The sequence below is a fragment of the Rhinolophus hipposideros genome, assembly GCF_964194185.1.
Source record: "Rhinolophus hipposideros genome assembly, chromosome: 11".
In the NCBI taxonomy this organism is placed as follows: Eukaryota; Metazoa; Chordata; class Mammalia; order Chiroptera; family Rhinolophidae; genus Rhinolophus; species Rhinolophus hipposideros.
Window position 1 is genome coordinate 38,811,734 of NC_138057.1, and position 13,752 is coordinate 38,825,485.

Here is a 13,752-nt window from a genome sequence, read left to right on the forward strand (position 1 = left end):
CTTCTAAGGTTTAAATCAGTTGTTATGCTAAATACAAATCGTTTAGCTATTAAAAATTCCTCAATGACAGTTATCAAAATTATACATTGTTAGTTTAATTAATTATATTTGAGTATATTTGAATAAAAGCAGTCTTTTAAATTAACCAGAGCTGCACTAACTTAGCTATTCTATTATGCAGTGTTCATAATATAGCTTAAAATCTTGTCAAATTAATAAAATGAAAATTACCATGTATTACTAACTGCTTAAGTATAATTAATTCTATATACTGTGATTTATAAGAATATTTAGGCAGCCTGGTCTCCTATACTCCTATTGTAAAATTTGTCAGTTTTTTAAAAAGTCATTTTTAAATATCTGCCTTCCCTCCTAGGCTGTAAACTCTATAAGATAAGGTTAAGGACTGTCTGTGTCAGGTTTTCTGGTTTATCCTCAGTGTTCAACACAATCCCAGCCCTCAAGTGATTTTAACCTCAGTATTCTTGAATAATAACCTAAAATTGAATCTAAGAACTTACAATCCAGTGGCTACACATGACTAAGACCTGTAATATTCTTCACATGGAAACACTATGATATTTGTGCTTTGCTAAAAAACAAGGGGAAGGAGAAGCCTCTTTATTTGCCTGTTTGTACTAATACAATTATTCATATAACAAAACAGCATGAACCTATGTACTTGGAGGAATTGAAAAGAATTGCAGTGCTAGCTTGGAATTGACAGGAAAATGATGTGAGCTGAATAAATAAAGGAGGAGGGTTTGCAAGCAGTTCAGATGAAGAGAATAGGTATGCAAAGATACATATATTGAGGTACAGGGAAGATAGAAGTATTAAGAAAATCCTCGTTCCTCTGATAGAGAAATGGAATACAAATCAGAATCTTAAAATTCCTATTATCCTTCACGAAGAAAAGGTTGGCATCTTAGTTCAGCTTGAAGAAAGGTAAATTCAGATTAAAGAACTGGCTCATACAACATGTTAGAGTAAATCAGCATTCCAGCTATCAGAAACACATTTTATGGAATCCTGTAATTACTCTTAAAAGTATTTTCTTTTATGCGTCACTAGCCCTTACCTCTTTGTACTTTTCCCAAGGGATGGCTGGGAAACACCTTAATCAATGTGTCACAAGTTCAGCTCACTGTCATCTCTAGCTTTATGCTTCTCTTAACTCAGACTAAAGTTCTAAAGCTTGCTCATGCACATTCTCTCTCTCTCTCTCTCTCTCTGTCTCTCTGTCTCTGTCTCTCTCTCTCTCTCTTTCTCTCTCTCTCTCTCTCACACACACACACACACACACACACACACACACTTTCCCTCTCCTGTTAATGACACACACAATCCCTAGTCATCCTTTTGTATATATGACTTTGTTCTATACTATCATAAAGAACCTCTCTGTATCTATGAGTCTCTTTCTGTTTTGTTTATTTTGTTCTTTAGACTCACAGACACAGAGAACAAACTTCGGGTTGCCAGATGGGAGTGGATTTGGGGGGCAGGGTAAATAAGGTGAAAGGATTAAGAAGTGCAAATTGATAGTTACAAAATAGTCACGGAACTGTAAAGTACAGCATAAGGAACATAGTCAATAATGTTGCAACAACTATGTATAGTGCCAGGTGGGTACTAGACTAATCTGGTGGATCTCTTCTTAAATTACTCAAATGTTTAAGCACTATGCTGTACACCTGAAACTAATATAAAATAATATTGAATGTCAACTGTGATCAAAAAATTAAAAAAAAAAAGAACCTCTCCTTGTTTTTCCTGCTCCCCACATCCACCTAATTGAAATTTAATTTTCGCCCTGTCATCATAATCTTCCTAAATCATCCCAGTTCAGATTTTAACCCCTCCTCAGAACACTTAGGTTGTTCTCCATTCACAAACTCCTTAGCATGATAACAAGTTGGCTTATTCTAACCTTTTGTTCTATTATTTCCTCAGTTTACCTTTGTTTCAGCCTCATTCTACTACCTCAAACACCATGCCCTCTGCTCCACATCTTTTTTTCATGCTGTTTAGACTGGAGTTTCACTATTTTCTTCTACTCATACTTCAAACTTTCCCTTAAAATGTCATTGACTCATGAAGATTTCACTAGTCGGTCCAATTGGATTTAACCTCTTTTTTTCTCTTTTCTAACATAGTAGTTTAGTATCCTATTATTAAATTGCTTATTATGTTCTGTTTTGTATTAAAGTTAGAATTTACATATCAGCTCACCAAATTGCAAACAAAAATCTAAAGACATCATGGTACTTGCCCTAGATTTTTTAGTCAGCCTTGAAAAACTTGTATCACATTCATTCCCAAAGTTCTAATTCTCCCTTTCCTCTGCTCTAATGATAGTATTACCTCTCTAGACTTTATGTCTTTAAATTAAAAGAGCACAAGTCTCACCCCGTCAAAGATATACCCAGAATTCCATCCTTCCACAGTATAATTTCACCAAAAATCTAATAAGAACAAGATATAGAATTAATTATATTTTGTAGACCTGTGGTGGGAGGACTTATAAGAACTTCAATATCATAACTTGTTGCCCCAAATTTGGATTCTTGCAGCATGAGCTCTGAAGCTGCTTACAGAGCATAACTTTGTCCTTTTGGGCTCCAAAACTGCCTGCAGAGCCAGCAGTCCCCCCACCCTCCAGTTCTGATTGTACTGTTTGATAAATTGTACTTCTTGCATCGTTGATAAATAATGCTCTCTGTACTATGATTGCGTGATCAAAGGCAGCTTTTTTGTTCTACAGGCCTGGGCTGAAACTAGGACTTGAAAAATGCTTAATCATATATTACCCATTGTTCCCACCTCACAACTCCATTTGCTCGATCACTGAGTCAGCCAACCATTGAAAGTCCAGTGGCTCCCACAAATCAGAAAACAAATGATGTAAGTTTATAATCTTGTTTCCCCTAGCAACCCATCTCTTTGATCATCAACTCCTTGCAACTTTTGCCTTTATAAATCCTGCTCTATCCCCTCCGTTTTGGAATGTATTCTCAGTTCACACTGAGGACTACACTTCCTGGTTTGCAAATCATTATACAAATAAACTCTCTTTAAATTTCTTTTTAAAAGATATCTCCAGATTTTTGTTTACAGGTGAAACTTTCCAGCTCCTACTTGAGTCCTCCTAGGTCTGTGATAATTCAAAGTTTCAAGTTCTCAATAATATACTCTTGATATATTACAGTTTATTTTGCTCACTTCATAAGTCTCTTTTGGTGAAAGAACTATTACAATATGTATTTACCATAGTTTCATGTCAGACTCCTGTTTGTAAGCTGCACATAAAACTTTCCTTTCACATTAAACTCAGTGAATGTTTTGTAAATGAGCTTTCACCTAAAAGAATACAAGTTTATCTGGCAGCCTTTAGGCAACTGATGAGATCAGTCCTAGATGATCTCAAATTCACAGCAGCTGCTCTGCATTATTCACTTTTAACCTTTAATATAGAAGAATATGGTGATCTCAACTCTTATTTGAATTTGTGCTTATTTTGACATTAACCAAAATGGTCATTTTTATTTTCAGGAATTTGTGTGTCACATAATGAGTAAATACTGTCTCATTATTTGGGATATACTGAAGGAAAATGTGAGATGAATTAGCCATGACTACTACCCTCAAGGGGCTTATAATCTAAGAAGAGAGTGTATTTATATCAAGATCAGCCAGTAAAGAATTGATGGTTGTAGAGTAAAATGACCAAAGCAGTGCTTTAGTCAATATACTGCACAGTGGAACTCATGGAAGAAAGGGACCTGGGTGCAAAGATTGCATCCTTGAAGGATAGAATTTGATTGGTGGAAAAAGGAAAACAATGGGCAAAGGGAGGGAACAGTGTTGGCATATTTGTAACACAGTGAAGAGATCAGCCCCGAACAGAGAGTTCTAGTGAAAAGAAGTCATAAATAGTAAGTTCCCACAATGACAATGAAGCCACTTTGTGGTGGTCTTTATCCCCAGCGTGAGAAGTTTAGACTGATATAATGAGGGAGTTACAGAATCAAATGAATGTTTTTTAGAAAGACTGATTTTAACTCCCCCAAATGGATTTATTTAACTGATATCTGGACTCTGGTCCATTTATTTAACTAATATCTGGACCAGAGTCCAGATATTAGTTGAAACCATTTTAATGTTCCAGGCATGAAGTCATAGGGATTTAGAGTACAGTGACAAAGCAGTACAGTCTGCAAATTATGAATTATATACACTCTTCCCCAAACACAGGCCTTTCAGCATAGAAACAAAACTCAGCACACATAATGATATGATCAGAGTTGCTATAAAGATCAGGAATTGCATCATCCTTTTCTTTCCCCTGAGCTATGGAGAATATATTGGTATGAACCACCTTAATGTTTTTTTTTGTTTTAAATTTATAAGTTTTACATTTGCTTCCACCTAACTGTGAGACCAAATGTCCTTGAATAAAAATTCTTCCTGTGGTATTATGTAAAATGGTTCCAGTAGGCACCCCCTCATCTTGCATGCGTTACTTTCCAAGACCCTCAGTGGATGTCTGAAACCATGGAGAATACCAAACCTATATACATATACCATGTTTTTTCCTATACATACATACCTATGATAAAGTTTAATTTGTAAGTTAGGCATCATAAAAGATCAGCAACTAATAATGAAATAGAACAACTATAACAATATACTATAATAAAAGTTATGTAAATGTGGCATTATTAAGTAAAATAAGGTTTATTTGAACAGAAGCACTATGATACCCTGACAGTCGACCTGTTAACCCAGCTGGCTAGTAAGTGTAATGGGCTGGGGGAGCATATACAGTGTGGATGGAGACCCTGGACAAAAAAATGATTCATGACTTGGACAGGACAGAGCGGGACAATGTGAGATTTCATTACACTACTAGAGTGGCATGAAATTTAAAACTTATAAATTGTTTATTTCTGGAATTTTCCATTTAATATTTTTGGATGACGGTTGACCATGGGTAACTGAAACCACAGAAAGCAAAACCACAGATAAGGGGAGACTCCTGTAGGCCAACAAATCTTTATTATAATATAATAATTCTGACATGTATTTTAGTCACATTGAAATGATCTATCATTTCCCTCCCTTTGCTCATTTTCCATTTGTTATTTGCCTTTAGAAAGTTGAGAAAAAGGGATCAGGCTAGAAAAGAAAGAAAAAATGATTGGGTCCTATTTAACCATTATATTAACTATATTCTAATTATGAGTTTTGGACTCAGGATAATTTTGAATAATATATATGTACAGTAGACCTCAACTTAAAGTTCACAGTATTGATTGGAAATTACAGACGCCTATGCATACTCTTGGACTTCAAGTGCTTCTTATATAGGGAAACAATCAATGGCAATGTTGAGGCAACATAAAAGTTGATTTTTACTCTTTAAATGTTTGGTATGTCAGATTTTAAGGGATGCATCATATGACCTTTGTCTTAAAAGAATGGCCATTTTCTGAAAGCAGTTTAGTGTCCAAGTCATAATTTTTTTAAAAAGCCTTTCCAGAGTAAAAGTTATTATGTCTTAATGTGTTTGACATAAAGGTACAACTCTAAATAAATGTTTTCCTCGAAATATTCCTGCGAGGGTCAAGCTAAATTTGACTAATAGGCAGAATAAAACCTATTGGCCTTATATGTTGATATAAGATTTTGGAATATATTGGTTTAAAGGGGAGAGAGCCCCTGACTCCTTCCAATAGAAATTCAGAGCCATGAATTCCAATGATCTCTGCAGGGCTAGAACTAGGTCAGTGGCTCTGGATCCTATCAGGGAAGCCACTGCGTTCTTGGTGGCAGAGAGATTTAACAGATCACATTTTCAACACACAAAGTAGTTCTTTTAAGATAGGCCAAGGGTGAGGAAGGGTGATGAGATCCCCCTTTTAAGTCACCTGTGTGAATTTCCAAACCTGAAAGCCCAGAGTGATGGCTGTTCTTGTAAATGTATAGGAAGTGATGGGTTGTAAATGTGTAAACCTTTTCTCAGTTTTAGCGACCTAAAACAAAACAAAACAAAACAAAACAAAAAACTTTGGAAGGGGGCCAGAAAGAATGAGATGGGGGATGAATAAGAAGAGAGAGACTGAACGAAATTCCGGTGGGGATGTTAACCATTTAAAAGAATCAAAGTTAGATCTCTGGCAACTGCTTTCAACCCAAACACTGAGGCATCAAAGCAAAATGCTGAGATTCAAAGTAAAAACAATCTAAAAGGAAATTAAGGAGGAAGTAAGAGATTGCAGGAAAATATTTGACTGCAGTAAAAGCAATGAAAACAAAACAAGAAAGTGACCCAAACAAAAGTAGGAGAAATAAAATGTTCCTTTCATTTTTGTTTTATATTGTAATCTGACTTCAGCAACAGGAATGTATACTCTTTTTTTTTTTCTTGTTGTTGTTGGAAAAAACCTTCAGCCTTTTCAACTCAGGGAAAAAGATAAGCATTTCTGTTTTGAGCCACACCTTCACTATGTACTGCAGATAACAAAAATACTTGTCAGCAATTCCATATGTCATACACACTCTATATCAAAGAGGTATTGATGTAGAAGCACTAGAAAGTTCTGTATAAGTTTAATATTTAACAATATCAAGACCCAATAATAAAATACTTGCACATAAGCCTTCTTCCTTCTAAAGTAAGTGCAAAATGTAGAGCATAATTCAGTTATTTGTTATTTGTATTCCTTTGACTTCTAAGAAAGTTTTGGGAAAGAGTGAAAATAGTCCAATAATGTGACCTAGGATGGAGAAGTAGTTATGTAGGCAATGTTTTAAGATCTGTGATAGTTGTGTAGATTCCCAGCAAACAAATTTCCTTTAACAATTCCAAATGTACAATAAAGGTATCAGGTAGAGATATCATAATATCAAAAATCAAATATTAGTGACACTTTATACATCTTGTAATCACGCCTCTGTTTATGGGAGTTTTTGATACACACGTACACGGGCACACACAAGCACATACGTACTCAAAACACATCAGTGTGAGGAAATCAAGGTTTATGTAAATATTTACTTTTCCAATTTGTTCATTGTAGTAGTTTTTAATAAAATGTTTAATTATGAAGCAATTATTGCTCATGTTCTTTTGAATGAGGCTCTGTCTCTGTTGCCACTGATATTTGATAAATGTGTAATGTATTTGGCCACAATTATAATAGCATCATGAGAAACCTTAATTACCATCACAAGCCAGATAATTGCTATTTTGAGACAACTATATCACCATTTTATCAATAAGATTTCTTTAATGCTGATCTGTCTCATATCATCCCACAGATTACCCATGCCACCTCAGGACATTTCCTTGACTTCGGGTTGCTCTTCTAATGAGTTGTTTCTTGTACCCTTTAAGAGTTTTTCTCACTCAGTCCTCTCATTCTGGCAAGTAGTTAACAACAAATTCATCAGAAGTCCAGTTTAAAGAAATCATGTGAACATGACAGTCCTTATAAAATGGGGATAATACCTTCTCCTAGGGCATGTGCAACTTCATTTAGTATTTGCGTTGATTAGATTTCTCAAAGCCAGGCAGGTGCCAGACTACAAAACAATTTGCCAAGACTGTAGTCCTCAGAGATGAGCTAAAATATGGCATTTGTGGTGAAAGTTTATCTCCCAGGAGCAAAATTTATGGTGGGTTCTGTCACTGGTTTGTGGCCACAATCTGACTCCTGTTGGATTTGGACACTTTTAAAGGGGTAGGTAATTGTTTCGGCCTGACTGAGTGTGAGTAAGTTTCTGGGGGAAACAGGAAGTCAGGTCCCAAAGGAACTAGATAGTGGTCACTGTGGGTAAAGTTATAAGGTTGACCCAAAACTTTTAGACTGTTGTTTCTGGTCAACAGACCATACTTGTGTAGCATAAGCAAAACCTGGAATGAACGGTTAGAAATGCAAAATCACGTATCTTACCTCACACCTTCAGAATCAGAATCTGCATTTCAACAAGATCCCTAAATGACTTACTTGCACATTCAAATTCAAGAAGTACTACTCCAGAATAACTTCTCTGTAGCGGTTTACATGTTTTGGAATCTGGTGCCCAAATCATCCCTCTTTTCTCATGAATCAAATTTCAACTCTCTCAATCAGAGTAAGGAATGAATGATACAAATTTAGTAACAGGTGTGAAAGCACTTGTTAGAGACAATCCAGTGGGATTCAAGTACTACTGTTTTTAATGTTTAGGGGGAAAAACAGAATCATATGGAAAAGTATCAGATTTGAAAGGAGAAAATTCAGAACCCAGTTCTTTCTGTCTTTACCGCAGAAGAGCTGCCTGACTCTGAGCAAGTAACCTAAGATCTCTGAACTCAGGTATCTCAGCTCTAAAATGGGACACTAGTAACATCTTTCTTAGCTCCTTTCCAGTGATTAATTATGAACCTTAAATGAGATCAATAGATGAAAGCAGTTGCAAACTATGACAGGCAATACAAGAATTTGTTCCACTTACATTGATAACCAAATAATTTTAGAATTCTAGGAGTCATCTTGGAAAGGGGAGGTTTTAAAAGAGCCCGGACCAAGGAGCTAATAAGTGCCGGGGCACTTTCCACAAATTACCTCACTTAATTCTCACAGCCTCTTTTCAAGGTAGTTATTATTATTCCCAATTTACAGACAGGTGAACTGAAACTCAAGGAGGTTAGAAGCTTGGCCAAGATCATTGAATAAGTAGAAGAGCTGGAAATCGAGGTTGGGTTTTTCTTGTTAAGCCACCGCACCTTGCAGCCGTCAGCTATTTGTTCAACTGCTTCCAAAGTCAAAAACAAACAAAAATTGCTTCAGTCAGAAGGGAGTTAAAAAGACTTCCCAAATTAATGCAGGGCCACTGACAATCAGCTTTGTCTTGAACATAAGTCGTGTCCTGTTTTAAGCATCCCTCAGTGGCTTCCCTTAAATAAATGTGGCCGTAGCCTCTGTCTCCAGTCCGGTCTCATCCATTCTCTCCTTCCCTCATTTTACTCCAGTTGTATTAGCTTTTTGGTAGTTCTTTGAACATACCAAGCTCTTCTTCACACGGTCTGTGCATGTGCTGCTACCTCTAGATGTTTGTTCTTTCTCCACTCTCCACAGTCACCTTATGCTTTTCATCCCGCAGGCTCACCTTAACTGTCCCTTCCTTTTAAAGTCCTTTCCTAAAACCTCATCAAAAGTAAGCTCTTCCCCTTATATTCTCTCAGGTTTATGTTTTCTTCTTTTAACACTTTTCATAATTTGTAATGAAAGTATTCACTCACTTGTTTATTTTCTTGCCCACACCACCCCTCTTCACCTTTCAGGAATATAAGCTCCACGTGGCAAGAATCTCTTAGCCTTCCTATAAGACCAAGCACAGAGTAGTCATTCAATGATTTGTTAAATAAAGGGAAGGAAAATGGGAGAAATGAGTGAAGAGGATGGTTATTTTAAAATGTATGTAGCTTGAATTTGTTTTAAGAATTTAAAAGGAGATAATGCTGCCTAGTTTGTAGTACTGAATGAATCACAACGCTTCTCTATCGAAAATATATCTTTTGGATGAAAGCTCCTGTTTCAAAAACTTCAGAAGGACTTGCATTATTTAGCATGTTTTGGGAAAGAAAGCATTCTTATTTATTTCTTCCTCTTGGTGGCCTGGGAACAGCTGAGCAGCAGGTGGAAAGGCTCATGGTCATGTCCCCTCCAGTAATTAGGAATGGACGAATGAAAGTCAGAATAAAGAAGGACAGAACAGGATTCTAGCAATTCCATGTCCCAAAGTAGAGATTCTGACCTTAGAGAAGTCACTTGGTGTGAGCGCTCAGACTGCTAGCACTCAGTCTAGCTTTGTCACTTACTAGCTGTGTGACTTTAGGCAAGTAATTTAGCCACTCTGTTCTTCAGTTTCCTCACTTACAAAACAGAAATAGTAAGCTCCTTATAAGCTTAATGTGAGGAGTAAATAAAATTATTATACAGAACTTAGAAACAGAATAAACAGAATAAACATGATGAATTTTAGTTATAATTATTTCCTGTTGTGTGTGCGTGCATATGTGTGTGTGCACATGCACGCATGCCTATATGTTTGTGTGAAATGTCATGAGTAGATGATCTTTCCCAGTATAAACAAATTATTATTCAGTGAGTTAAGTTTAAGTGTTAAGTTGAACATTTTGGGGTTTGAATCCTGTCTGAGAAAACTTGTCTTCTTGAATTTCCTATTTGTCTTTTTTTTTTTTTTTAAGGTAAAAAATAGTGTTGTGAAGGGAAAATGGAAAACAAAGTCACCAAATCCTATAAGAGAAAATTCTTGATCCCTGAAATCCTGGATAAACCCTTGGAACTTCACTCCAATGCGATCCTTGTCAGGTGGGGCATGACTGTGCAAGAAAGAGGGACAGAAAAACTAGAAGAGAATGAGATGAGAGGAACACTTGTGGGAAACAGGTCTAGGAAAGGCTGAGTAAAAGGAGATTCTTGAAAACTGGAAAGAATTCAGAAAAACAAATAGGACTAGAATAGCTAATGTTAATCAGTCATTTCCCATGTGCCAGGTACAATTTCAAGTGTTTTATATGCATTAAACTCATTTAATGCTTTCATCCACCTTAGGAAATTGGTACCTTTATTATTCCCATTTTACACATAAAGAAACTGAGGCAGAGAGAAGTGATGTAGTTTGCCCAATGATCACATAACTTTCAAAGAAGCTCTTCATTTAAAGGCTCAATAAAACAGATGAGTTGGCAGATGTATGATTCATTTAGAATTGGAAAGGGGACAAATGAGGATAGAGATGGGATCCGAGTTTATGTGGATTTATAATGATGTTATTGAGGTTTTAAATTCTAAAAACCTTTGTATCATTTTAGAAAGTAATTCTTAAGTCTGATCTCTGTTTTATCCACCCCAACAAAAAAATAATCAGACTGTACTAGAGAGTAAGTCATAAAAGATAGGCAACAATGACTTCTTTTGTTTGGGTGAAAAGCAGTCTCAAGCTTGAGAGTATGTAATTCTACCATAGTTGTAATAATTTTTTGTTACTCAACCCTGCTAGTCTCTTCCCTCCACCTTGCCCCAAGGACCAATATACTTCTAGTGATAATAAAGAAGAACATTAACAGAGTAAGAGAAAAATAATACAGAGGTTAGGTGCTGGCCAGAGAAGGTAATTCCTCAGGCACTATAAAATCCTTGTTTACTTGCTTTGCAACCAGGAAACTTAGTTAATAACTGTTATTTTCCAACTTCTCTTGCAAGTGCAAATCCAATACAATTCTTCAGTGGGGCACAGTAAAAAAATGCAAAGGCATTTGAAAAAGCTCACCCATTTAGATTTAATTACATACATAACTGGTGTCCTCCCAAGTGTAAAAATGCTGTAACCAATAAATCAGACAATAAAATGCTATCTGAGCAGAACAGATTTATAGAGAAGATGTGTGAGTAATCAAAATTCACTGACTTGCATTGAATAGTCTTATCCAGAAAAGTTTTTAAATGAAAGAGGAAATAAATACTACTCTTTGAATCTTGCTTTCTTTTGGACACGTAAGTTAGTCAGGTTCCCTAAGTGTTCTTGTGTAAGGACTTTAATGAGAACAGGAGATTTCAATCTTAGAAACTTCTCTCTGTGTTAAAGGATCACTAGATCTGTGTTTGTATGTTAGATTTTAACCATCTCATTTTTCTATAATAGTACTGTTTCTTACATGCTTAATTATTAACTACTAAATGAGCTTAAGTAGAAAGTATTTCACATTAAAGCTTTCTTGAGATACACATAGAAGGAAAACTGCAAACTCCTGCAAAGCCAAATTTTTAAAAATGTAAACATTCAGACAACTAAATATCTTCCCAGGTAGTATCATAAGGAAAAAATCTAAAAAGACCCTTTGTAACAATAGTAGTGGGATAATTCAATCATTGCCAACGATGTGAATCTTTATGAAATGCACTTTTCAATGTGCCTGTTTGGATCGAAATTTCTTGTGAATGATCAACTTGGAATAAGAAAGTTGGAAAGGCTAAAGTCTTGTCATCTTTTGGGCATACTTTTGCCAAGTGTATGTTGTTGGATGGCATGGACTCACCACATTTTTATGTTTCCATTTGGAATACAATTAAATGGAAAACATGTTTTCCCTTCTAATAAAACCTTGTGAAAATAATACATTAGTACACTTTATAGCTGCTGGTCAACTATGTTAAAGGAAAAATCTGATCTCTGCAGATACTTTCCTAAGGAAAAGAGCCAGTCAGCTGAGCAACTTCCTTATTTTTTGTGCATATGAAAATAAAAATGTAACCAATTTTAGGATTACAAAACCATCCATGGTTAAGTAAGGGATATACAAGTAATAGCAAAGTTCTTAGTCTATCATTAAATTGTAATGCTCTTGATTTTTCATTGGCTAATTCAGAAAGCAAAATGGCTCTCCCTGAGTTGAAATAGTTCCTTTCTTACCTTACTTTCTCCATCACACCATAAAGCAAACTTTAAGTGATTTTGTTAGACCGGTTTTGTTTTGTTTATTTTGTTTGTTTGGGGTTCTAGGCTCTGACAGGAAAGCAGGTATATAACAGTGTAAAACAGGCAAAGTTCAGAGATACTCTTGGCTGACTCAAACAAAATCCATTTCCTCATTCTACCTAGCTGTGGATTTTTAAGTCTGGGTCTGGCTCCTGCTCTTGTTTCTCCATTTATTTATCAGTTAACAATTATACAACTGCTCCAATGGCAACAAACATGGCTGATAAAATAAATAAGAATGCTTTCTTTCCCCAGATATGCTAAATAATGCATAATCTATTTGACGTTCTTGAAACAGAAGCTTTCATCCAATATTCAGATTTAGGTCCTTTAATTTTGACATTTATTAAACATATGGAAAGATCGTGTTACTTCAGCACTTCAGCATGCTCTGTTTGTCTGCTTTTAAAATCATTTCCCAGTTGTTTGGCTCTTTCTAGTAAGTTTCTCTAGCAAGTATCTGCCTCTTTTATCATACATTCTGGGCTATGCTGACCTTAATAGAACTGCTTAGTAAAATCCACTGACTCCTGGCACAAGAACCTTTCACACAGAAGAGAATGCCTTTCACTTAAAAATATTTTTAAGAAATAAATTTATGAAAAGTTGCCAGATGCGATTTAGAATTCATTATGTGATCAAGACACTAAACCCAGAACTGCATTTTGCAAGCCTTTTATTTTTGTATTTACAAAGGGCTCTTCACACAAGTTTACTTAAATTGACCTTTTATGCTTTATATAAATGTAATGTTTAAAAACCTGAGGCAAAGCAGCAAATAGAAATTATACTAACCTTGGTATACTGAAACTTCAAGTTGGTCAGTGGGCCAGGTAAGTCTGGCATGCCTGAGGACGACATTTCTGGTTCGGCTCCTAAAATACAGGTGACAGGCTCAGCGATTTAGTTCTGATAGAGCACTTGGTTTTATTTGTTCCTTTTTATCCACACGGGCTAAGGTTTATTTGCATACTGGGATATGATTGGATGAACAAACTGGGAGCAAAAAGAAAACGACACTACTTATTTGTAACACCTAGTGCAGGAAGCCCTTGACTTTAAAGTTAAATCCTTAAGAAACCAGTGCTCCAGCACTGAAGCTGCATCTGGAGACAGGGCACTATTTGCAGACGAATTAATTTACAAAGCCGAAACCTGTGATAAGGGTACACAGCGCAGCTGTTCTGGCCACTAAGGCCA

The 13,752-nt window shown here is 35.9% G+C and overlaps 1 protein-coding gene across 1 annotated transcript in view; it reads right to left on the minus strand.

The window, feature by feature from the left end:
* The window catches only part of ALDH1A1 (aldehyde dehydrogenase 1 family member A1), a 51,186-nt gene extending 37,697 nt beyond the window's left edge, over positions 1–13,489 (minus strand). Inside the window, exon 1 of the mRNA XM_081066683.1 lies at positions 13,348–13,489. Within this exon, the coding sequence (XP_080922809.1) occupies positions 13,348–13,413 (66 nt within the window). The 5' untranslated portion in view covers positions 13,414–13,489. The remainder of the gene's footprint in view (positions 1–13,347) is intronic.
* Between the last annotated feature and the right edge of the window lie 263 nt (positions 13,490–13,752).